At 38.0% G+C, this 26,016-nt stretch overlaps 2 protein-coding genes across 4 annotated transcripts in view; one reads left to right on the top strand and one right to left on the bottom strand.

The window, feature by feature from the left end:
- GPR137C (G protein-coupled receptor 137C) overlaps positions 1-16,382 on the bottom strand; it is a 55,225-nt gene extending 38,843 nt beyond the window's left edge. Inside the window, exon 1 of the mRNA XM_036845184.1 lies at positions 15,959-16,382. Coding sequence (XP_036701079.1) covers positions 15,959-16,357 — 399 coding nt within the window. The 5' untranslated portion in view covers positions 16,358-16,382. The remainder of the gene's footprint in view (positions 1-15,958) is intronic.
- Positions 16,383-16,999: 617 nt separating this feature from the next.
- TXNDC16 (thioredoxin domain containing 16) overlaps positions 17,000-26,016 on the top strand; it is a 114,195-nt gene continuing 105,178 nt past the window's right edge. For 2 of the 3 annotated variants that reach the window (XM_036839773.1, XM_036839793.1), the window contains exons 1-4: positions 17,028-17,192; positions 23,792-23,910; positions 24,518-24,816; positions 25,814-25,896. In XM_036839773.1, coding sequence (XP_036695668.1) covers positions 24,639-24,816; positions 25,814-25,896 — 261 coding nt within the window. In that variant the 5' untranslated portion in view covers positions 17,028-17,192; positions 23,792-23,910; positions 24,518-24,638. Of the gene's footprint in view, positions 17,193-23,791; positions 23,911-24,517; positions 24,817-25,813; positions 25,897-26,016 lie in introns of all 3 variants that reach the window. The other variant, XM_036839783.1, reaches the window with a different exon arrangement.

Below are 26,016 nucleotides of genomic sequence, written 5' to 3'. Positions count from 1 at the left end.
TATAGTATAGTAGAGCGAGGCAGACATTGATGGTATATCACGACGGGATGTATGGTACTTTCTTTATATTTGGTCAAACTTAGAACAACATACTTCCCATAAGTTAAGGTGTAAATTACTCAGAGTTCATTTTAACTAATGTTGATGGGTATTAAATGTAATTTAGCTCTGTTATACGGACATTATAAAGAAAATATGGTGTTGATTTGTTTTATTCCTCTAAGGAAGATAATACAGAAAAAACAAAAGGGGGAGGAGAAGGAAATACAAATTAGTAGCCTATGGGTTGGATCTGATCCACAAAATGTTTTGTTTGGCTTAACCAGTGTTAGCCTATGGTATTTTTTTTTTTAAACAATACTTCAATTCCATTATTTAAAAAGTAGATTTCCTATTAAAAAAATCCAAATTTCTGATTTCTCTTGAAAAATCAGATGATTTGTCAATGTCATCTCACAGCTGGAACTGAATTAATGTAGTGCCCTCTTTAGATATATGCTCTCTAGTACACCATAGTCACCACCATTCCCTATTATCTCTCAGATGGTAATATCCAGGGCCCTCTAGGCCTTTGAGTTTGGGACCCCTGTTTTAAAGGACGCACTCTTTTTGAGTGAGACCCAGAGGATATAGACACAGCAATTAGGAGGCTAACTGCCATAGACTAGGCAATAGATGGTAGCAGGCACCAGGCATTGTGGATGGGAAGAAGTGAATGGACTTAAGAGATGTTAGGAGGTAACAGACAGGATTTGGTAATGGGGTGAATGTGAGATATGAGAGAGAAGGCAGCATCAATGACTCATAGGTTTCTGAACTACGTAAATACATGGATAGCAATGCCAGTCACTGAAATGGGGAAGAAAAGAGGAAGGTGAGGTTTTGGGGAAAATAGGTGTAGAGTGGGGGAGGGAGGAGGAAAGATCCTGAGCTCAGTTGAATATGTTGGATATGGATATGCTGAATCTGAGGGCTTCAGATATCCTTGAAGAGATGTCAAATAGGTGTAGAATATAGAAAGCGAGAGCTCAGAGTCTGTGTTAGGATCATAGATATGTGTATGTGAGTCATCTGCTTTTAAGTGGTACGATACCAAGAATGTGGATGCAATCACTTGGCAGGAGCAAGGGACCTAGGCTTAGGTCTTGAGAAACTTCAACCTCTGAGGGCAAGGCAGAGGCAGATGAGCATGAGAAGAAGCAAGCAAGGTAGTAAAAAAAAAAAAAAAAAAAAAAAAAAAAAATCCAGGACAGTGTGCTAGCCAGTGGAAGTGTTATAGAGAAAAATATGGAGTCAATTGCTGCTGAGAGATGAACCTGGGTGAGGATTGAAAACTGTCTAATGAACTTGTTGATAGGAAGGTCACTGTGAGCCTTAGGCAACAGCTCTTTTGGTAGAGTGATGGGGCAAAGGAGATTAGAGTGGCTGGGGAAGTGAGAAGATGGTGAGTACGTACATGGTCACCCCTGAAGAAATTTGACCATGAAAAAAAAGTATGAGGTAGCTCTTGGTTTTGTTAAGCCTCTTTATTATTATGTTTTCTATTTTATTAATCTCTACATTAATTTCCTTCTGCTTGTTTCCTTTGGGTTTATCTTTTTTTTTTTTAACATAAAATTGGATGTTTACTTAACTTGCTAAATTTCAGGCTCTTCTTTTCTAATGTAAACATTTAAAGTTCCAGATTTACTTGTGTGCCAGTTTAGCTGCTTCATATAAAGTTCTGATATGTAGTATTTTTATTATCATATTCTAAGTATTTTCTAAATTTTATTGTGATTACATCCTTTACCCATGTGTTCATAAGTGTTTAAAATTCTTCTAAATAAACTTTCACACCTTATTTCTGTTACTGAATTCAAAGAGTTATTTGGGGGTGAGAGAACATAGTCTATAAGAAATCCCAATTTTTTGAAATTTAAATTTTTTTTTCAATTAATTTATTTATTTATTTATTTTTGGCTGTGTTGGGTCTTTGTTTCTGTGCGAGGGCTTTCTCTAATTGTGGCAAGCGGGGGCCACTCTTCATGGTGGTGCACAGGCCTCTCACTATCGCGGCCTCTCTTGTTGCGGAGCACAGGCTCCAGATGCGCAGGCTCAGTAGTTGTGGCACACAGGCTTAGTTGCTCCGCAGCATGTGGGATCTTCCCAGACCAGGGCTCGAACCCGTGTCCCCTGCATTAGCAGGCGGATTCTCAACCACTGCGCCACCAGGGAAGCCCTTGAAATTTAATATTAAGAGCTAACAATCAACACCATTTGGCAGATACCACTCTAAAGATTTTATGTGAATTATATACTTCACTCCTCACAATGATTCTATGAGGTAAGTACTATTATTATTCTCATTTTTATAAATGAGGAAATAGGCATAGAGAGGTTATGTCATTTACCAACATAACTTTATGAAGTTACACAGAGCTGCTAAGTGACGGGGCTACACATTTTACATTCTTCCTCACTTTAGGTTTTATTCTCAGATTATATTTCAAACCTCTGCACTCTTTTTGTTTGTTTGTTTTTGTTTTTGCAGGGGGAATCAATTTCATTGAGGTATAATATATGTATGTGGTGTACAATTTGATGAGTTTTGTCATACTTTTGCAACCTGTGAAACCACCATTGCAATCAAATAATCTTTCCACACCCACTAAATTTCATCCTGCCCCAGGCCCCAAGCAATAGGTAATCCGCTTTTTGTGACTATAGGTTAGCCTGAGTTTTCTAAAATTTAATATAAATGTAATGACATAGTGTGAGCTCATTTTTGTCTGGCTTCTTTCATTCTACATACTGATTTTTTAGATACATCCATGTTGTTGTGTTTATCACTAGCACGTTCCTTTCTTACTGCAAAGTATACCCGTTTGTATGGATATACCATATTTTGTTTATCCCTTTGCTCTTTATGGATATTTGGGTTAATTTCAGTTTTGGGCCATTGTGAATAAAGCTACTACGAACATTCACATTCAAGTTTTTGTATTGACATATGCTTTTGTTTCTCTTGGGCCTCTAGGACTTCAACAGCTGTTTTATGACGTTTCACTTTTCAAAAACTGTCCAACTGCTTTCCAAAGTGGTTGTAAAACTTTATATTCCTATCATCAGGGTATATTTTCTTATTAATACACATCTTTGTCAATACTTGGTATAATCTTTTTAGTCTGTCTAGTCAATATTTAATGGTATCTCATTGTTGTAATTCTCATTTTCCTGATGACTAATGATCATGAGCATCTTTTCGTGTGCTTCTTGGCCACGCATACATCTTTTTTTGTGAAGTGTCTGTTAAAATATTTTGCCCATATTTATTGGATTCTCTTACTGTTGAGTTGTAAGAGTTCTTCATATATTCTGGATACAAGTACTTTGCCAGATACATGTGCTGCAAATCATTATCTGTTTTGCAAAAAACAAGCTTTTATTTTGATAAAGTCTTGTTTGTCAATTTTGGTTCATGCTTTTTGTTTCCTGAGAAATGTTTGGCTCCTACAAAGTAATGAAGATTTTCTTCTACGAGTTTTAGCTTTTACATTTAGGTCTATGATCCATAGCAAGTAGATTTCTAAGTATGGTGTGACGTAAGAATCAGTATTCATTCTTCCCCATATGGATACCCAATTATTTCAGAACCACTTATTGAAAAAAATGTTCGTTTCCTCACTCAATTACGTGGGCACCTTTGTAAAATGTCTATTGACTATATATGTGTGGGTCTAATTCTGCATTCTCATTTTTTCTCCATTGATCTATATGTCTGTCTTTTCCCTAGTATTACAATGTCTCAATTACTATAGCTTTACAGGAAGTCTTGATATCAGGTAGTGTGATCATCCAACTTTGGTTTTCTTTTGCAAAATTGTTTCCGCTATTCTAAATGCTTTGTATTTCCACATACATTTAAAAATAATCTTGGCCACTGCTACCAAAAAATCCTGCTAATATTTTAATTGGGATTGCATTGAATGTATGTATCAATTTAGGGGAGAAGTGACATCTTAAAAATAATGGGTCTTCCAGGGTATTTTTGCCATTTACTTAGGTCTTCTTTAATTTCTCTCAGTAGTTTTCATTGTAAAGATCTTGCACATATATTATTACATTTATTCATAAATATTTTAATTTGGGGTGGGGCACTATCATAAATGGAATTGTTTTTATATTTCTTTTTTCAATTGTTTTCTGCTAGTATATGAAATAGTTTTATCCTGCAAACTTCTTAAATTCACTTATTAGCTCTAGTTGATTTTTGTAGGTTCATTAAAATTTTTTCCTCAATCATGTCACCTACAAATAAAGACAATTTTACTTCTTTCTTTCTAATGTTTGTCTTTTTTTCCTTACCTTGTTGCAATGGCTGAACCTTCAGCACAATGGCTAGGACAAGAAGTGAAGTACCTCCCTCTTGCCTAGGGAGTAATCTTTCAGTCTTTCATCATTGAGTATTATGTTGGCTATAGGTATTTTTGTAGATGCTCTTTAGTAGATTGAGGAATTTCTGTTCTTAGTTTGCTAAAAGTTGATTTTTTAAAAAAATCATGAATGGTTGTTGAATTTTGTCAAATTCTTTTTCTGTATCTATTGAGATGATATGATTTTCTCCACTACACTGCAAATATGGTTTATTACATTGATTTTTGAATGTTAAACCAATGTTGTATTCTTGGGATAAAACATATTTGGTCATGATATGTTATCCTTTATCTATATATTTGGATTTGCTTTGTCAAGGATTTTTGAATCAATGTTTGTGAGAGATATTTGCAATTATTTTTCTTTTAATTTTTGAAGTATAGTTGATTTACAATGTTGTGTTAATTTCTACTGTATAGCAAAGTGATTCAGTTATACATATATATTCTTTTTCATATCCTTTTCCATTATGGTTTATGACAGGATATTGACTATAGTTCCCTGCAGTTATTTTTATAATTATTTTTTTCTGATTTTAGTATCAGTTAGTCCTCACAATAACCCTATGGAGTATGCATTATTATTATCCATTTTTGGAAATGGGACATAGGCAGAGCCAGTAAGTGGCTGAGATGTACTCTCAGTCACTGTGTCTCACTGCCTCTAATTTGTTAAGTGTTGCTTTCATGCTCTAGTATGTTGTCAATTTCTAAAAGTGTTCCATGAAGTAAAAAGAAATTATACTCAATGACTGGCATTTTTTGTTATTTCTTGCATATTTTTTATATTCTTTATATTTTCTAAGAGCATAAGTAAAACTAGAAAAGTAAACAACACATTCTTGAAGAACCATCGGGTCAAAGAAGAAAGCAAAAGGGAAATTAGAAAATATCTCAAGACAAAAAAAAATGTTAGCTGTAGCTTTTTTTTTTTGTTACACTGAAGTAATTTTTTTCTAGTCTTAGTTTGCTGAGCTTTTATCATGAAAGGGTGTTAAATTTTGTCAAATGCCTTTTCTGCATCTATTGTAAAGATGTGACTTATCTTTTGTTCTGTTAATGTGGTATATTACATTAATTGATTTTCTTGAACCATCCATATATCTCAGGGGTAATTCCCACTTGGTCATGGTGTATAATACTTTTAATGTGCTGTTGGATTCAGTTTGCTAGTATTTTGTTGAGGACTTTTGCATCTATATTCATCAGGAATACTGGCCTGTAGTTTTCTTTTCAGGTGGTATCTTCAGCTTTAGTATCAAGGTGATGCTGGCCTCATTGAACTAGTTAGGAAGTCTTCTCTCCTCTTCAATTTGTTTGGAAATGTTTGAGAATAACTGACATTAACTCTTTAAATATTTGGTAGAATTCTCCAGTGAAGCCATCTGGGTCTGGACTTTTCTTTATTGGGAGCTTTTTGATTATTGATTCAATCTCCATACTAGTTATAGGTATGTTCATACTTTGTTTCTTCATGATTCAGTCTTGGTAGGTTGTATGTTTATGGGAATTTATCCATTTCTTCTCGGTTATTCAGCTTGTTGGTATATAACTGCTTATAGTAGTCTTTTATGATCCTTTTTCTTTCTGTGGCATCAGTTGTAATGTCTCTTCTTTCATTTCTGCTTTTACTTATTTTGTCTTTTTTTCTTAATTGTCTAGCTAAGAGTTTGTCAATTTTATTTAGCTTTTCAAAAAACTTAGTTTCATCAATTTTTTTCTATTGTTTTTTAATTCTCTATTTTGTTTATTTCTGCTCTGATCTTTGTTTTCTCCTTCCTTCTGCTAATTTTGGGCTTAGTTTGTTCTTTTCTCCAGCTCCTTGAGGTGTAAAGTTAGGCTGTTCATCTGAGATCTTTCTTCTTTTTAAATGTAGGTGCTTACCACTATGGAAATCTCTCTTAGTACTGCTTTTGCTGGAACCCATAATTTTGGGAATGTTGTGTTTTCTTTTGTCAAGACATATTTTCTAATTTCCTTTTTGATTTCTTCTTTGACCCAATGTTTGTTCAACAGTGTGTTAATTTCCACATAGTTGTAAATTTTCCAGTTTTACTTCTGCTATTGTTTTAGTTTCATTCCACTGTAATCAGAAAAGATACTTTGTATGATCTTAATCTTCTTAAATGTGCTAAGACTTATTTTGTGACCTAACATGCAATCTACCCTGGAGCAAGATCCATGTGTGCTTGAGAAGAATGTGTACTTTGCTGCTGTTGTGTGAAATGTTCTATATATGTCTGTCAGTGCCATTTGGTCCATAATGTTGCTCAAGTGCTTGGTTTCTTTATTGATCTCCTGTCTGGATGTTCTATCCGTTATTGAAAGTGGGGCATTGAGTCTCTTACTGTTATGGTGTTACTGTCTTATTTCTCCCTTCAGTTCTGTCAATATTTGTTTTATATGTTTAGGTACTCTGATGTTGGATGCATATTTATAATTGTTATATCTTCCTGGTGGATTGACCTTTCATAATATAATAATATAATGTCCTTCTTTGCCTCTTATGACAGTTTTTGACTTAAAGTCTATTTTGTCTAACTAAAGCAACCCCTGCATCCTTTTGGTTACTATTTGCATAGTATCTTTTTCCATCCTTTTACTTTCAGTCTATGTGTACCCTTAAATCGAAAGTGAGTTTCTTGTAGACAGCATACAGTTGGGTCTTTTATATTTTTAGTCCATTCAGCAACTCTTATGTCATTTGATCGGGGAGTTTAATCAATTTACATTTAAAATACTTACTGGAAAGAAACAATTTATATTGCTATTTTGTTGATGTTTTTCTATTAGCTTTGTAGTTCTTTGGTCTGTTATTTCCTCTCTTGCTGTCTTCCTGTTCTGTTAATTTTTTTTCATATTGATATACTTTGATTATTTTCCATTTTAATTTTGTGTAACTTCTATAGTGTGTGTGTGGTGTATATCCGTGTGCGTGGTTACCTTAAGGCTTACAAAAAATATCTTATGAAACAGTCTGTTTAAAGCTGATAAATTCAACTGCATACAAAAACTCTACACTTAAACTTCTTCCACCCACCCTCCAACATTTTATTGTTGTCATAATTTACATCTGTTTATTTTGTGTATCTTTTAATACCTTTATAGTTATTTTAATATTTATTCTTAACTTTTATACTAGAATTAAAAGTGATTTACCCACCACCATTATAGTAATACAATATTCTGTATTTGTCTATATATTCGTCTTTATCAATGAGTTTCATACTTATGCTACTGTGTTACTCTTTAGCATCATTTTGTTTCAACCTGAAGAACTCTCTTTAGCATTTCTAATAAGACAGGTCTAGTGGGACCTTCAGCTTTTGTTTATCTGGGAAGGTCATAAGCTCTCTATTTTTTGAAGGCTAGTTTTGCAGAGTATGTTATTCTTACTTGGCGTTTTGTTGTTGTTGTTTTCTCTTAGCACTTTAATAAGATTATCCTGCTCTTTTTCTGGCCTGCAAAATTTCTGCTGAAAAATTTCTTATAGTCTTGTAGGGGTTCCCCTGTATGTGACAAGTCTCTTCCTTCTCTGCTTTCAAAATTCAAAGGCCTTTGACTTCTGATAATTTGATTATAATGTGTCTTGGTGTGGATTTCTTTGTATTCTTTTGACTTCTTGGATCTGGATGTCCATTTTCTACTCCAGTTTTGGGAATTTCTCAGTCATCATTATCATCATCATCGAATAAGCTTTCTGGTACTTTCTTCTCTATCTGGGATTCAATGTGTATATTGATCTGTTTGATGGTGTACCGTAAGTCCCTTTAGTTTTGTTCATTCTTTTTCATTCCTTTTTCTTTTCTGACTAAATTATTTCCAATGACTTGTCTTCAAGTTCACTGATCCTGTTTGATATCTAGTCTGTTGATGAACTGCTCAAGTGAATTTTTCACTTCAGTTTTCATGTTTTTCAGCTCCATGATTTCTGTTTTGTACTTTTTTTTTTGGCTGTGCTGTGAGGCTTGTGGGATCTTAGTTTCCCTACCAGGGTTTGAACCCATGCCTCCTGCAGTGGAAGACTGAAGTCCTAACCACTTGACCGCCAGGGAATTCCCTTAACATTTTCTATCTCTGTTGAAATTTCTCATGCTTTGTTCTCTTGCCTGTAGTTAGCATCTTTATGACAGTTATTTTGAATTCTCTGTCAGGTAAATTATATGCCTCTGTTTCATTAGGGTTTCTGGAGATTTATCTTGCTTTGTTTGAAACATCTCTGCCTGATTCTTCATTTTTCTCAACTCTCTGCATTACTGTCTGTGCATTAGACAAAATAGGTACCTCTCCCAATCTTCATGGACTGGCCTTGCACAGTAGAACACTGTCACCAATCAACTTGTCCAGAGACTTTGGGGGCCTCTACCAACTCTTTCCCTCCTCAGGGAGTAGCAGGAAGCTGTAGTTCTGGTTTGCTCGTTCTGTGCTGAGGAAGCAGGGGAGCTATGTTGTCTGCCAGTTCAAATTGCTGTCTCCATTTGCCTCCAGGTGTCTAAACTGTACTGAACCCATCAGAGTTCTAAGACTGGCAAGACAGAAGCCTGATCTCTGGGGAGCCCCCTAAGAAAAGCTGGGGTGCTGGACATGTGAACTAACCCTTTCCCTCCTCTGGGAGAAGCTGAGACCTAGGAGGTCTCTTCCCAATTTTATGGCACTGTGCTGGGGTCAGGGACTCTGACGAGAGTCTGTCCCAAATCTCCCTACTGGTTCTGGTGATTCTTGTTTTGTGTTCACCTGCAGTGCAGGAGCCTTTCAATTCATTTCTGGATTTCTCACAAAGGGAATTTCTGACTTGTTGCTGATCAGTATGTTTTCAGGGGGATGGAGGGTCCATCACCATCTTGCTGATGTCACTCCCAACTTGGCTTTTATTTCACCCTTATTATTGATAGTTTTATTGTGGGTAGAATTTTGCTGGTTATTTTCTCTCAGCATTTTCAGGATGTTTCACCATCTTCTGGATTCCTTAGTTGTTAATGAAATGCCAACAAAAACTAACTTTCATTCCTTTGTTGGTAATATTATCTCTGTCTAATTGTTTTAAAAACATTTTGTCTTTGGTATTTTGAGGTTTTACTCTTTGTTCATTTTCTTTTAACCTTGTCTTGGGTTTTGGGCTCTCTGAATTTGAAATTTGGCATCTTTCATAAATTTGGGAAAACTCTAAGTCATTATTCTTTTAAGTAATTTCTCTGAAATTCTAATTAGATATACACTGGACCTGCTCATTATATCTTCATTCTCTCTTAATCTCTTGTTCTTATTTCCATCTTTTATTTCTCTGGGTTATATTCTGGGTGATTTTTTTTCCTCAGATCTTTGAGCTTAATGATTTCTTTTTAGCTATTTAATCTGTTCAGTTCATTTCAGTTTCTAAATTTAATTGTATTTTTCATTTAAAAAATGATTTTTTTCCAAATGTGCCTAGTCAATTTTGATTATTTCTTTATCATACATCACCAGTGTTTACTTACTTAAATCAGATAAGTGAATATTTTATACAATCTATCTGATAATTCTGACATCTTCAATCTTTGCAGGGAAGAGTCCCTAGAGTGATTTTTCAGTTTGAGCTCATGTTCCTTCAAATTTTATTTGTCAGGATTCTGGGAGTATAGTACACTCCTCGACAGATTATTTGCATTTGCTCCTTCCAGGTCCTTGAGGTTACCACCAAGCCAGGATTCTTCCCCCTCTAAAATCACAGAAGTGTGATTTCAGGCTTCAAACTTGTGTGAGAATAAGCTTGTTATTCATTTTCAGAGAAGATATTTCTTTCCTCAATTTGTACCTCCTTCACCCAGAGCCAAGGCAGAGACAAGCATAAATCCCACCACCAACCTCTGAGGACCTGCTTATTTCTCCCATAATTCATCCACTGAAGATGTGTGTTCCGAGAGTCCTGGCATTAAGTTGGAGGGGATGAATTCTTTGATTAGACCTCGCCACAAGGTATTGCCTCCTATGTCACCTCTTCAGAACCCCAGCACATTTAAATCCAGGCTTTAGGTTAGTAGGAAGCAGCTAGCAACTACCCCCAAACCCAAGACAAACATCTGTGTGGTACTTTATAATTTTATATTCACTTCTTTTTTTGTGGTTTCTTGTCTCTGAGGAACTTCCTCACTTACCAGCTCAATCATTCATTGAAAGGGATTAAATGCTCTCTGTAGCATTTTAAGGCATTTCTCTGAATCTCTGTTCAGCCAGATGGCCCTGGTTTCTATTTCTATAAACTAGGAGGCGAGGGTCATATGCTGAGTATGAAGGAGGAAAAAAGTTTTCTGGAGAGTGGAAAAGGTTTGAAATGGTGGAAAATGGGAAAGCAAGTTAAATAGTGAGCACTAAATAATAAACAGTGTTAATGGTATTCAGAAAAGTTCATAGGGAGCGATCACTTGACAAGACTTTACAGCCTGTGGGCTATGCTGTAGTCTCATTTCTGATACATATTATATTAGCCATAAAACCTTGGACAAATCACACCTTGTTTATATCTACCTATTTCATAGGGGTTATGAAGACAACTGTTAAAGACAACTGTTATGAAGTGCTTTGAAAATATTAAATCACATAGAATGTAAGGCACTGTAATCAGGTCTTTGCCATGGAATTGTATCTCAAACTCTTGCTTCACAGATGATCTCAGGAAAAACAGAATCAAGTTAATGGATAGAAGAGTTTAGAACATTTGGATAAAAACAGTTCATAATCACAGTTATGGATAAAAACCCAACATTAACAAAACCACGATTTCCAGTAAATAGTAACTGACTCATGATGTGAGACTTGCTTGTTCCGCAGACTTTTCTGTTTAATAGAATTTGTTGAAATCAAATTAGCAAAGCCCTAATTATCATGGGCCATTTGCCATGATATAAGAATAGTTTTGCTAAGCAAAACTCTAATATATTAAAGTGGCTTCATTAGTAAGATTTTACCTGTAGTAATCAGAAGTAACTAACTAAACCAAGAAAATCTAAGAGAATCTTAGCATTCATATCATAAGCAATCTTTTAAGCAGAAAATATAAAGATCCCAGAAAGTACACAAATAATTTACCTCATATATTCATCAAAATTAACTCTTAAATTTTAGATAGCTAAATATTTTCAAGATTTTAGCCTTTTCAAGATTTTCATTCAAAAATATATTCACCATTGTTCTATGAGATTAAAGTATGATAAAATAACTTCTTATCCTTAAGGAGTTTCTATTTTAGGTGGTAGAAATACTTTTGTGAGATATCACAGAACATTACAACAAAACCAAAGTACCTGTTAAGTTGCACTCCATGTTATTTGACATTCCATCAATGTTTGTAAGAATATATCCAATGTCAGGGACAATGATAGCATCCTTGAATGTAAGAGTTAAGACTCTGAATTTAATTTTCCTAGCTGTTTTGGCATTGTGATTTAGTCACTGCATTTTATCCCAATTAAGCAACTGGCACTCATTTTACAAAATTGCAAGAAAAATGTCACTATGGGTCTTGGAGATGAACTCATTGATTTTGGCACGCATCAACAATACTCCAAAGATAGTATACTATCAACACTCATTTTTAGTCCTTTTACTTGTTCCAATGGTAGGTAGCATGTTTTATCACATAATTTGTTTTAAAGACTGAAACCTTCTCTGTTAAACATACAGGAGTGTGAACTGTTCTCTGGTAAAGTACATGTTCTATTAATCATGCCGGAAAAGTTCAATAGGTGTTTTTAACTTAGTGTACAGGTTTTTGCTTTTTTTTTTTTTTTTTTCCAACTATCTGCTTCCAGAGGTTAAGTATGGTAAATCTAATTATTTCAGAAAGGGTTACTCCCCCTCATCTGAATTCCATTCAAGTGTAGTCAACAAAAGAAAGAGTGGTTTAGGCAGTCTTAAATTTCTTTTTAATATAAATTTATTTTTTATTTTATTTATTTTTGGCTGCATTGGGTCTTCGTTACTGTGCGCGGGCTTTCTCTAGTTGCGGCGAGGGGCGGCTGCTCTTCTTTGCAGTGCACGGGCTTCTCACTGCAGTGGCTTCTTTTGTTGTGAAGCATGGGCTCTAGGCACGTGGGCTCAGTAGTTGTGGCTCACTGGCTCTAGAGTGCAGGCTCAGTAGTTGCGGCGCACGGGCTTGGTTGCTCCGCAGCATGTGGGATCTTCCTGGACCAGGGCTTGAACCTGTGTCCCCTGCATTGGCAGGTGGATTCTTAACCACTGTGCCACCAGGGAAGCCTGGTCTTCACTTTTTGAAAACTTATTTTTAGAAGAACTAGCAAAATATATTCAAAGTAGTAATGGTTGTTTTACTAACTTTATTTTTACACTGCTCTATGGTTCTTTGTAACTAAGTCCTTAAAGTTAGGATGTTTTTAATTAGTGAGAAATGGACACAACAAATACTTTAAAGAGGTCAAAAGTAAAATGAAATTGGCATTTAATATGACAGTAAAGACAGAGTGATTTGGTAATCAAGAAGCACAACTATTTAAAACAGATATAAGGGCCTTTTGTTAAAAAAAAGTCAAATTTTAGTTAAGTTTTGTTTTTGTCACCATGTAGACTTTCCCTCCTGCTTTGCTATAATACAAAGAACTCACTGGGGGGCTTCTCTGGTGGCGTACTGGTTAAGAATCCGCCTGCCAATGCAGGGGACACGGGTTCGAGGCCTGGTCCGGGAAGATCCCACATGCCGCGGAGCAACTAAGCCCGTGCGCCACAACTACCGAGCCTGTGCTCTAGAGCCCACAAGCCACAACTACTGAGCCTGCGTGCCACAACTACTGAAGCCCGCGTACCTAGAACCCGTGCTCCACAACAAGAGAAGCCACTGCAAGGAGAAGCCCGCGCACCACAACGAAGAGTAGTCCCTGCTTGCCGCAACCAGAGAAAGCCCGGGCGCAGCAACGAAGGCCCAATGCAGCCAAAAATAAATAAATTTATGAAAAAAAAAAAAAGAAAAAACAAAGAACTCATTGGGAAAGCTTTATTCATTCAGAATGATCAATAAGAAGTGTTCTTCCCGTTACTTGAAATTGATATAAAAATTTGAATTCAAATACTATTTTAAATATAGATTACTTTGGATTTTTTCTAGTGAATATGGAAATGATTTCTGGTTAAAATATCTCTTTTTAAACAGGTTGAAAATTTGTTCAAGTTATAGTTATGTGTCTTAAAATTGTTAATTTTATTTAAAAAAAGGATAGACAAGCAACCTACACTCTTTCTAGGAGACACTACAAAACGAAAAAAACTTTAGTCCAGCTTGTCTCCAAATTACGTTTTCTAGGGTAATAGAATCTTATTGCTTTTTAAAAAGTACATGACACAAACAAGAGATCCATTTAACAGGAAGACTTTTAGACATTTAAATTCTCCGTCACTAGCTTGGAATAACAGCAATCAAAAGACTGAAAACCCAATCTGGATATTGTGTAGTTTATGCCGTAGAAGTATACTTTTAGAATTTTGAGCTTAAATATAGATGTTTTCTATTGTGATAATGTTTAGTCACATGGTGTTTACCTTAGGGCGACAGGTATGACTGGGAGAGGGCACAAGGGGACCTTATGGGGCACTGAAAATGCTGTATATTTTAATCTGGTGGTGGTGACATGAGTGTATGTAAAATTTCACCTAGCTGTATACTTAAGCTTTATGTACTTTATGTTATATGTTATATTTCAAGAAAAAAGTAAAAAGAGTATTTAGCTACCTTATGAAATGCCCACCAATTATTTTACGATGAGTCATTAATATGACTCTGTTAGTCAAAAATGCATAGGGGAAAAACAAATTATCTGATACTCATGGCCTAAGGACTGCTAGTCACTCTGAGGTAAATTAACTATATCTGAAGCTAGAGCAAAGCTTTAGTGATGAGATGTTGCTGGTAGTGTATCAGAAATTGTGTCAGGAATTACAGTGTATCAGCTTAACTATGAAGGATTGAAGTGTTATAACAGTTTAAACAAAGCTTTAGTGATGAGATGTAGCTGTAGTGTATCAGAAATTGTGTCAGGAATTACAGTGTATCAGCTTAACTATGAAGGATTGAAGTGTTATAACAGTTTAAACAACAACTAGAAGATCAGAACATCTTCAAATAAGTCACATGACTATGGCATGTTTATTTGATTTATTATTACCCATGCTTTTTACTTCTGCTTCTTACTGTTTGGGTTTTTGTCATTGTATTGCTTGGACTTCCAAATGATGGGGAATTAAAGCTAAATTAGTTTTGTTGCCTACTCTGAACTGTTGTTTTTAGTGTGGTAAAAAGCTGAAGTTATGACTGTGCTTTTAAAATTATGCATTCTACTTCCTAGCTATTATGGGAGAAAAGAGTTGGTTTACGCAGGGAATATAACCACTTAATCTGCCTCAAATGTTTTTTTTTTTACTTTTGCTCAGAACTATGTTAATTCTCATCACCTCCAAAAGCCTTTGAGAGGATTAGCTGCATAGACCAATATTGTTCTATATTAGTCAGTATTAAGCATATGATGTCACCTTGTTTCCTCTCCTCCTCAAGATTTTTTTTTCTTTTTTGCGGGGAGGACAGGGGAATTTTTTTTTTTTTTTGGCAATTCTCAAAATTCTGTGGCTTAAATACCACTAGCTGGCACACATGCTTGACAACCTTACACTCCCAAACCTGTTTGAAATGGGTTAAATACCTAAGTGCTGCAGAACAATGCAAACCAACCAGCAATTCTTCATAAAAGAGAAAGGGGGTGTGATTAGGTTCCAGCTATTAAGCAAGTTATTGCAAAAACAGTTTGGTGGTTTGTTTCTGCAAGAGGCGCAGGTTAAGCTAGTATTTTCTCTCTTAATTAGCGCAAAAAAAAAAAAAAAAAAAAGACTAGGCTATAAGAGGTAGGATAAATAGCCAAAACAAAACATGAAGCAACTGGGGCAAACACACTCGGGGCTTTACGGAGGTCTTTATACTGATCCTCGACATTGGTTATTGCTTATTAACCCCGCCGGAGAACTATCGAACGGAATCTGTGTGAGGCTTATCGAGCCCGGGGAAAGGAGATGCAGGAGAGAATAAAGCTTCTAATAAAAGAAACGCAGCAACAATAGCAGAGGAACAGCTCTGCCTGGTGACGTAATGGCTGGCAGCAGTCCAGCTTCAGCAGAGCTGCTGCTACCTCAGCATCCAACCTCTCTCAACATAGTCCAGCTTCGGCAGAGCTACCGGGGCTGCTACTTTTTGCGATGCCACTTTGTCGGTGGCACCGACACCTTCCCTTAGAGGGCCAGGACGCTGAACAAAGGCTGGTCCTGCTGTTTCAAGTTGTCGGAACACACACTCTCGCTCACCCCCCGCAAGCCCCTCAGTCGCCGAGCCGATCGGCTTTTTAAGTTTAGGACGAGAACCCTGGCGCACACACCATGCGTGCCTCGGTTTCCTCCGGGCTGCTCTCGGGTCCGCCTCTCGCGGTTCGCACCCACCCCCCCCACCGGTCCTCAGCCCGAGTTGAACTCGGCGGCCCCGCTCTCCCGCCCGGCCCCGCGTGCCGGTCCTCCCGCCTTACCTCCGCTAGGTAGAGGTTGAGGAGACAGAGCGTGGAGAACTGGAGACAGGAGGGGAAGCAGTAGAGCAGCCAGTGGGGGAAGAAGTGCAGGTGAGCGGGCGGCCGGAGCAGGGGCAGGGAGCCGCTGAGCGAGAAGGCGGCGGAGAAGAGGGTGGTCCTGAGCGCTGCCCACAGGAGACAGAGGAAGAGGCAGAGACTCTGGTAACTCAGCCGCCGCTCACGGTACAGGAGCAGCCGCCACAGCTGCAGGTAGGCAAAGGCGAAGAGCGCGGCGTAGAGCAGGGCGTGCAGGATGCTCAGCGCCAACTGCACGGAGCCCGGCACCGCGGCGCCTCCGCCGCCCCCGCCGGGCGTGGAGGGCTCGCGGCCGGCCGCCGGACCCGGCACGGACGCCCTCATGAGGGGGCTAGGGGGCGGGCGAAAGAGCGCGGGAAGCAAGGGGCCGGACTCGGAGCCGCCGTCGAGGGGGAGAAGGATGTCTCCCTGACCCCCCACCCACCCCAACCTCCAACCCCAGGAAGCGCCGTGACAGGACCCGGAGCCCCGCGGAGAGCAGCCGCGGCTCCTGGGACCCCGCCTCCTCTCCCCGCCCCCCGCCCGGGGGGTCTCGGCTCCTCCTGCTGCGGCTCGGCTCGGTAGCTGCAAAAAACAACTCTCGGCTGGAGACAATCAGCTGAGAAACCCGAGCATTTGAGGCGCTCGCTCCGCACCGTGGGCTCCCGCCGATTGGCCCAAGCGGGCTCGCCCCCTGCGCGCCGCGCTCGGAAGGCCACAGGCCGCTGGACCTGTCGCTCCAGGACGCCAAGCTCTGATTGGGTGCCAGCTTTCCCCTCTTGCTCCTCCCCTTCACTCCCCACCCATGCTGCCGATTGGCCCAGCAACTGCACTGCCAGCTCGCGCCTGCGGGCGGGCTCGGTTGTCGCCTGTCACCGGGGCGGCTGTCGCTCCGCCCCCTGCGCTTCCCATTGGCTGGGAAGGCCGCACGTAAGACCCACGAGGACCGGGAGGAGCCTCGCGGTTGTTTTTTGCCCAGCAGGCTGACTCCACTGAGCGGTGGAGGCTACTGGCGCGGAGGGTTGGGATCGCTGCGAACCCGCAGGTAGGGGGAGCGGTTCGCGGATGCCCGGCAAGCGAGGCATGGGCCCGCCTTCTGCCTCTCATCCTTCTTGTGGCGGGAACTGTCGGTCAGCCGTCCGGGTCCCAGCCCGCAGGTCTTGTCCTCAGGTCTCGATAGGTAGGTGGCAGCGCGGGTCCTGCGGGCGAGGGCTGTGGTTTCTGACGGCAGGGATGCCTGCAGGGATTCAGACCTGGCGGCTCTCCCCCATTAAGGACAGCACTGACCAGCTCTGGAGTTTGGCTTAGAAGGGGCCTCACCTGGATCCTTCTAAGGCACGTTTTGCTTTCTTCTTTTTCCCTAGCGTGAGCGGCTAGTAAAACGGGAGCCCTTCTGTGGGGAGAGGGCAAAGAATGAGGCGAAGGCTGAACGGAGCTCTAAGTAAAAGAACCTCCCTCCCTCGGGATATGTCCCAGAAGGAAGAGTGGAATTTAGAGTGGGATGGATATGGAAGCCGTCTCAGAGTGGGGGGAAGGTGGGTCTTTGAAACTTAGAATTTGGAAAGATGCTGCGGGCATAAGTTTAGGCAAAACGGCAGAATCAGAATTTTAAGTCTTTGATGAATGTCTAGAGAGGAAAAGGTAGAATAGTCTGTGCTTCTTAAATTCCACATGTATTCCTTCAAGCCTTAGTCCCCTGTGTGGTGGATGGTGGCGCTATTTCTAGGGCTCAGAGATATACAAAACACGTGCTATATTATGTTACTGCTGTAAATAAATGAGGAATAAATAGATCTTCCCACGTATATTGGACTGAGATAATATTTGTTGACTTTTTTGGGGGGTGTTTGGTAATAAAATGAGCAAAGTAGTGCAAAATGGTGAGGGAATAATTTGTGTTCCCCTTTGGATGGGTGGCATATCGCTAAATAAGTATCCCTGTGAAAGACAGTGCTACATTTACTGGTGCAGCTAATACTCGGCCTTTCGTAACTCATCATTCTAAGAAGAGTGTTGCTACTTTCTTTCCTAGCTAAGTGATCCACAGGGAAGGTAAAAGTCTCGTGTGCTCCAGATTGTGGGACAGTAGTTTACCCAGGCACCAGATGCTGGTGTGTTTTGGATTCTTTATAGGTGTGCTGACAAACTGTGATAGATGTTTAGGCCTGGCACTGTTATGTGGAGATCCCTCTGATGAAACATTCAGCTGAGCAGGTTGTGCTGTGCAGCCTACAGTAGGGTACAACTTGCTGTAAGAAGTTAACAGTCCTAATCGAACATCAGCGCTCTAAAGAAGGATCTCAACTTTATTGGAATTGAAGACATTTGCCTCATGGATTCATAGGGAATGTGGTTAGGGAAGTACACAGTTCTATTTGAAAGGGGACAGAGTGCTCCTGGCCCCAGTGAGGTAACTGATTGCAGTTATGTGCTTAAGCCCATAAATTAAGCACGAACTCAGAGTTATGTGCTTTTAGGCACTTGTCAAAATCAGGAAAGCCTCTTATTCTCTGGCATGGCCTATTTTTGTATCTTCTATAATCAATGAATCAGGTCACGAATAGATTTTCACCATGAAGGGGTTTTTCTTTTTTTCCTGTATTCTCTACTCAAAGTGAGAGGAAACAACATTTGGATAGCACCCATACTAGTTTTACATCTTTGCTTGTGAGACTTTTTATTCCAGTGTCATAGCAAATCGGAATAGCCACTTTTTTTTTCCTTCCTTTTTTGGGGGCATATATATGGGGGGTGCAGGTAGAAGATTTTGCCCTACTCCCTTGAGGGAACTCTTAAGTGGAGAGATGTTGACTCCTTTTATTGCCTCCTTTGGGTCTTAAGTGGTAAACTGTGATGAGATCTAATCAACATTTTATTTGAGGCTGGTTCAGTGAGCAGGTTCTGTTCTCTAAAAGCAGCATTAAACTGTAAGCAAGCTAATTTTTGACAGAACGTTCCTACAGGAACTTTGTAAGCATTATATGCCCCATTTGTTGCAGAATATGAAATGTGGCTTTTCCCAGAGAATGATGCCTGTAGATCTTGGTGTAATTTGTTTAATGTTTACAGTTGTTAATTTCCTCTCTTTCTTGAGAGGGGAAACCATTAGTTTTATGTTTAATTGTAAGGGAAATTTAAGCCTTTGAAGGGGAAACTAACCAAGGGTCTTCTAGAAAAGCTTGCTCCTGGGTAACCTAAAATTGGAAATATGTCCAAATGCACAATGGTTGAATATTGTTGTTTTGAGAGAGCAGATTACTCTAGCACAATGGTCTTTCAAACATTTAAAAGCAGAACCATTTGCCAAGCGTTATTATATATAGGACCCAATCCCAAAGTGTGATTGCTCTAGCTGAAGAGGGCCACCAGTTGCTCCACCTGCGCAGAAAGGCAAATCTTTGCCCCCTCCTCTCACTAGCAAGATGATCAGTGTTTTTCTCTTGAAGTACTTCCTCATCATTGCCCTTGGGAGTTTCCTCAGAATTCTGGTGCTGAGCAAAACAAACTTTTGTTGCCTTTAACATTTTATTTGCAAGCTTTAGCCCTTTTTGTACTATAGCCTTACTCATCCGTTCTTACAGTGCCTGTCATCCTCCTGTATTTGTCCTTAGTTAAATGTCACCTATTTTTTCCAACTTTTAAATGACCTGTGCATGCATACTTGTTTAGAGTTTAGGGATCAGGCAAAAGTTACATCTTGCCTACTAACTCTGATTAGTTCCATCAGGAGCATTATACTGAAGAACTGAGGGCTCCTTCCAGCCCCAAAGGTTAAGAGTCTGCACTTAGTTGGGAGGTGTCTGTGTGTAGGAGAGGCAAACATTTGCCTATGACTTCCATTTTCTTTTCGTATTGGCACTGGTTGCGGTAACAGTTGTATTTTAAAGAGTCATCTTCCCTTTTAGAATCGTTCTAAAGTGAAATTGGGTCAATTTCTTGTGAATTCTTTGAAATATACTGCTTTAAAAATCTAGGATATGTATTTATGTTCAAGTCACTCTCCTCTTAGCTGTTAACTGAAACAAATAGGGCTAGGTCGGGTTATAGTGTAATAACAACCCTAAATCTTCAGAGATTTAAAGTAACGTTTATTTTATGTTAACACTGAGCAGGCTGGGAACCTTGCCCCATGTTGTCCTCTTTCTGAGACTTGGTTTAACAGAGAAGACCTCGGTTTGAGTGTTTTCAATCATCATAGCAGAGAAAAAAGTGTGTCATGCTTCATGATACATATATGTTAACTCTTAAAAGCTTCCAGAAGTTACATATGTCACTTTGCACATTTCATTGGCCAAATCAAGTCATGGCCGTACCTAACTCAAGGAAGTGGGGAGTAGAATTTTAACATGTGTAGAGAACGAGAAACATTTGGACAGTCTACCCTATTTGTCAATAGATATTCTCCTTCCTACATGTACTTCATCATTGGTTCTTCCCAGTGGAGATAACCCCTAAATCCCATCCAGTCACTGTGTCAAGCTCAAAGTCTGGGATCTCTGAGTAATGCCCAGTAGCCATAATCTCTGGTAGCCTCTATCTTTATAAATTATCTGTCTCCGTCACCCTGTTGAATACGTAGAGTAGTGTAGGGACAGATAACTATAATAAGTGTTCCCATTTGGAGAGGAGAAGAATGGAAGACATATATCAGACTCTGGACTGTAGCAATTTTGGAATCTTGCTGGGCAGATATTGCTAGGGCTCTAAATTATAAGAAAAATGAAATGAAAAAACACATCAAATGACTAGCCCAATTTAAAAATAATTAGATGCAACAGACACAAAATTACTGTGTGAAATTGCTATAAAAGCTTCTAAACATTTATATGCAATTTCTGTGTTTTTCTCATTATTGTGGACCAGTGACATACAGTTCATATTCTAGCACATGCCCTGGAGCATAGTTCTCTATGGTCCTTGGCTTTGCCCTGCAAGAGATCCTTCCATTTTTATTATCTTTGTCCCCACCTGAAGTTGGCTTTGGAGAATATGGCTTCTTTCCATGGCTGAGCAGTTTTGTCAGCTTGTTTCCGGACCCTACAAGCATGGGGGCTTAAGGATTGTTTTAAGTTTTGAACAGCTAGTCTTTTGGATGGTGGTGCTTCTTTGAGTACCTTTCTTTTAATACTTCGTTAAACACAATCAACAGCAACTATCACACAGTACTCATTTCTGTCTTCCAGCCTCTTCTCTTAGGGCCATAAATAAGTTCTTTAGCCACATGAACCTAGGTACATGCTCATAAATTCATTAGGTACTTGTCACCTCCAACTTACTGTAGCAACAGTTTCATCAAATGTTTTGTTACTCCTTAACATGGATCATTTGTTGAGGTCTTGTCTCTATGTTTCTTTGAAGAGAGTTTCCTTGAGTACTCCCAGAACAGCTTTCCTGCTGCTTGGCGCCTGAGCCAGTATGTGGGGTTCTTGTTAAGGCAGCACCTCACTTCTAGTTTGTATACCAGTGAAGATAAACTAGATTATGCTACAATAAAAACCTCCCAATCTCAGTGGCTTAAGACAGCAAAGTTTAATTCTTCCTATATCATATGCTCATTGCATACCAGCTGCGGGTTCTCTGGGCTGCGCTTAATCTGGGACCCATGCTGACAAACAGCCACCATCTGAGTGTTTTCAGTGACTATGACAGAAGAAAAGAAAGCCAGGCATATCACACAGTAGCTGTTAAACTGTTGCCTGAGACAGGCCACTTCGACTCCCATTTTATTGGCCAGGGTAAGTAACGTGGTGGCCTCAAACTTCAGTAGTGGTGGGAAGTGCAGAAAGCTAAGTGTGATCTTACGTATACCTGACAGGAGAACTGGAACTGTTTACCCCATACTGATGAACCATCACACCAAGGTAACAAGGCCACATTCCTCCCAAGGAACTCAGCACTTCGTGCTGATACTTAAATTTGGAAGCATTAAGTGTTGTTTTCTATCCCATTTTCTAATTACCAGAGAAAAAAGTCACCAAGTACCCTCTGTAGCTTTGTTTTTAACTCTGTTCTTGCTAGGTGTTCTCTTTCTTCACTATTTCCCATCCACACTTGCCTTCTCTTTGTTTAAAGTTATTTTTATGAGGAGACCATGTCTCTGGGAAAAAGCGTTTCAATTACCATGCATGTGAAATGAACACTTTTTTGTGACACCACAGGGGTAGATTGGATTAATATGAGTAGTAGCTATGGAAGATTTGATTACATACAAGTAATAATTTTTCTTCTTAAGTCAAAGTGAAAAGGTACACTGTTTAAAAGAGTCAGTTCTAGAAGGCTTCAAAATTCCCCTTGGTATCTTACCCCCTCCAATTTCTTGTTCCTTAGAGGCAATTACTTTGAACCGCTCACAGTTTCTTTTGGTGTTGATCTTTCCATTTCCAATAAACTTGGCTTTTGGTCTCGTGAAAAATGAAGATTTAGCTCTCTTTCATCCCTTTTCCCACCCTGACTGTATGCTCCCTTACTTTCTGTCTCCCCATCCACTCAACTCTGGTTGTTATGGATCTGGTTAAATCATTATTCAGTGTGTATCTTATGACCATGTAAGCTGTGTTTCTAGCTGACCCACGCAGTATTCTCTGCTTTAAGTAATTTTTTAAATAATCAAACTTACCAAAAGATGGAGCAAACTGCAAAGGTTACTACTGAGTACCTATCTCTGAATAATCACCCACATCTCTAATTGGCGAAATGCATAGTACGTTCATATGGATAATCTAATCTGTCCAATGAGGTGGATGTGGGGAAGTATTCAAGCATTGAATGTGTGTGGTTAGACCTTTGGTTCTACCAAATACATTTCTAGGTGAAAAGAGTGTGTTAACTTTAGTATCCAATTTAGTGTTTAAATGACTGAATTGTAACCACAGGGCCAGGAAAAAAGATATTTATACTTGGATCTCTCATTTGTGCTTTTACTTAAATGTTTAACCTTTTAATTAGGTTGGAGTTATTTCATATAGTAACAAATGTTATATTCTTTCAGCCTCAGGATGCATGCGTCCCTCCCTCAGAATATAAGGAAAATATTGGATGACTCATTTTATACCATTTTCATTAATATAAAGTGGCTTTAAAATATGCTGGTTTAAAATGGCTTTAATGTATAATATTTTAATGTCAAGGATACCTCTTAATTATATTATTGAAATTACTTTTTATATACCGCTCTCAGTCCTCACTCCTCATTCTCCTTGAGTTTTTGAACTCTTGGCTCATTATTAAAAGTTGATGGCAAATTTGTTCACTGCTTGATATAAACTAGTTCTAGTGAAAAGAATTATTAGGAAGTAATCAATGAGTAATTAGCTTCTGTTTTAGGAATACCTGTTCCTTATGGAGAGTTATTATATGCTTATTGATAATATCGAAAGACCAGAGTATATGGAGTTTCAGCTTATCAATTCTATTGTACAATAAATTGAAGAGTAAATTTTTTCTCATTACCCCTGAAATGCTAAATTGAAGAGTTAATGGTATTTCATCACCATTGAAATGGTAGGTGTCTAATTTAGTATGATTTTTTCCTAAATTTTTTATTCTTTAATCATTTCATTCTTTACTGAAAAGTTCCACTCCTATCCTTATGAGTAATTCTTGCTATTTTCTCCTGTCTCCTGTTTTGACATAGTGATTTTTGTTTAAAAGATAAGGGTTCTATCTGAAATTAAAATTAAAACAAAATTCTCACCTATACCTGTGGGTATATCTACCGTCTAGAAGTACGATGTTTAATATAAAAACTAATTTTCCTTAACTATCTTCTTTTAAATGTAGATAATATATATCATCAGTAGAAAAGCTTCCTGAAAGAAGAAATTGTTCAAAAGAAATTTGAAAGTAGCAAAAGTTTAAGACAAAGATAATTGACAGCAGATACAGAGGACAGCATGGGAGTAAGTACAGCATGAAAGAAGATGAGAGGATGATATCTAGAGCAAATCTGAGTTCAGAAAATAGAATTGAATTAAAATATGAGTTGAAAAAGATATTTGAATTTCTAAACTGTTTAAATAAATCTAAGTCTTAGGAATTACTAAATGTATATTAAGAAGGAATGTTCTTAAATAGTTTTAATAGATATCTTCTAGGGGATTTAAAGTAAAAAGAATGTAAACGTAGTAGACATATATTTTGGCTGTCAGTCCCACGTTAGTAGTTTTAATTGCTATTTGAGTATTAATTGTACATCTACTCTAGGTAGAGAAAGATAAAATACCCAGTTTAAAAAAAATGGATTGGATAATGTTTGAAAATTAATTTTAGAATCCTTAAAAATGACAATTAGCTTAGCATACACCAATAAGTATCTATTAAACTTAACATACTTGGTATTGCATTTTCCAGATATCTTTGATATCTTTTGCAAGTATCAAAAATTCATAGTATTATTAAATCAATGTCATTATATATCATCCCCGCTCATGTTTTTACTAGAAGGAAATAGTAAAGTATTAGCAAAATCAAACATGGAAGTAATGCCTTATATTATTCTTTTTGCAGATTTTACTTCATTCATTTATTTAATGAATTCATTCAGAAAAACTCTGTTGAACACCTACTCTTGCCAGGTATTGTCCTGGGCAACAACACAGCGGTGAACAAAATTGACTCTCCTGCCCATATGCAGCCACAGCTGATGATGTCTTTCAGTTTCAATGCACTTAGAGTTGGCATCTCTTTTGTCATGATGTGCATTTTTTATATGTCAGCAGTAGACTCTCTACCAGAGCTGAGTCCTCAGAAATTCTTCAGTACATTGCAACCAGGAAAAGCTACCTTAGCTTATTTTTGTCAAGCTGGTAAGTATTTTTTATATTCTAATATGATTTTTGTGATGTTTCTATTGCTGTTTAATCAATATGCTAGGGAGAACTTATTATCAGGATTAATAATATGTGCTTTAACGCTGCTACTATAATATGCCTGCCTGGGTTTAAATCCTGACTTTGCCACTTGACCTGCTGTGTGACCTTGGTTGAGTCACTTAGCCTCTCCACGTGTCTTTTTTGTCATCCATAATGAGGAAATAGTGTGTGCTTTATAAATTTATTGTGAGGATTAAGTGACTTTACTCATGTGCTTAGTCCATAGTAAATACTAGATAAGAATTAGCTGTTAATAATATCTGAATTTCATCATTTCTGAAAGTAAACTTTTTGATATTTTTAGCATGTAAATATTTTAAAAGTGTTTTCAAACTTTAAATATAGTATTAGTAATGCCTTAGTTTAATACTCTGCTTTAGCTGTACCATTAATTATACTGAATTAATTAATATAACTATTGAACATAACTTATCATTATCATGGTTCCATTTAAGTTTTTTTGTGCCTTAAAAAATACTATTCTTGGAATTAGTAAATGAAGTGAATTCATATTTTTGTTGGCTCCCTTATTATAATTGTGATTTGAAAATGGTATTTTAAAATCATTTTGAAAATTTTGTACATGTGTGTTGTGTATATAGTATTAAACTTGGAAAAGTAATGCCAAATGTGCCATTTAAATTAAACATTTATTTATCCAATTTATGTTTAGAAAGCTTTTAAGATCACTTACAAAGTAAAACTATGTCATGATAAAAATATTAGAAATTAGAGTAATGAGGCAATAGGAAATAAGGGTACAAAAATATGTAACTAGGTTCGTTTAGTTACTTGCTTATTTGTTGTTGCATACTAGTTGGGCAAACTAATATATTTCTTTTTCAGTTTGCAGCTTTGGGCTTTAATTTTAAAAATTCATCTTTCCTAAGGGGCAAGTCATAAAACATTCATAAAACATTTCTTATTTTAGATTCTCCAAGTACCTCTATATTTCTTGAAGAACTGAATGAGGCGGATAAACCTCTCCAGGACTATGGAATTTCAGTCGCAAAGGTAGAAAGATACTTATGTTAATAAATTACTAGTGACAAACATTTTACAACCGTGTGACCTAAGACTGAGTATCTAAAAATACTACATTGTTTCACATCTTTTTCCAAACTGGAAAAATAT

Source organism: Balaenoptera musculus, chromosome 2 (assembly GCF_009873245.2).
Source record: "Balaenoptera musculus isolate JJ_BM4_2016_0621 chromosome 2, mBalMus1.pri.v3, whole genome shotgun sequence".
Classification (NCBI taxonomy): Eukaryota; Metazoa; Chordata; class Mammalia; order Artiodactyla; family Balaenopteridae; genus Balaenoptera; species Balaenoptera musculus.
The sequence above is the reverse complement of the archived record's forward strand: the minus strand, read 5'-3'. Positions and strand labels throughout refer to the sequence as shown.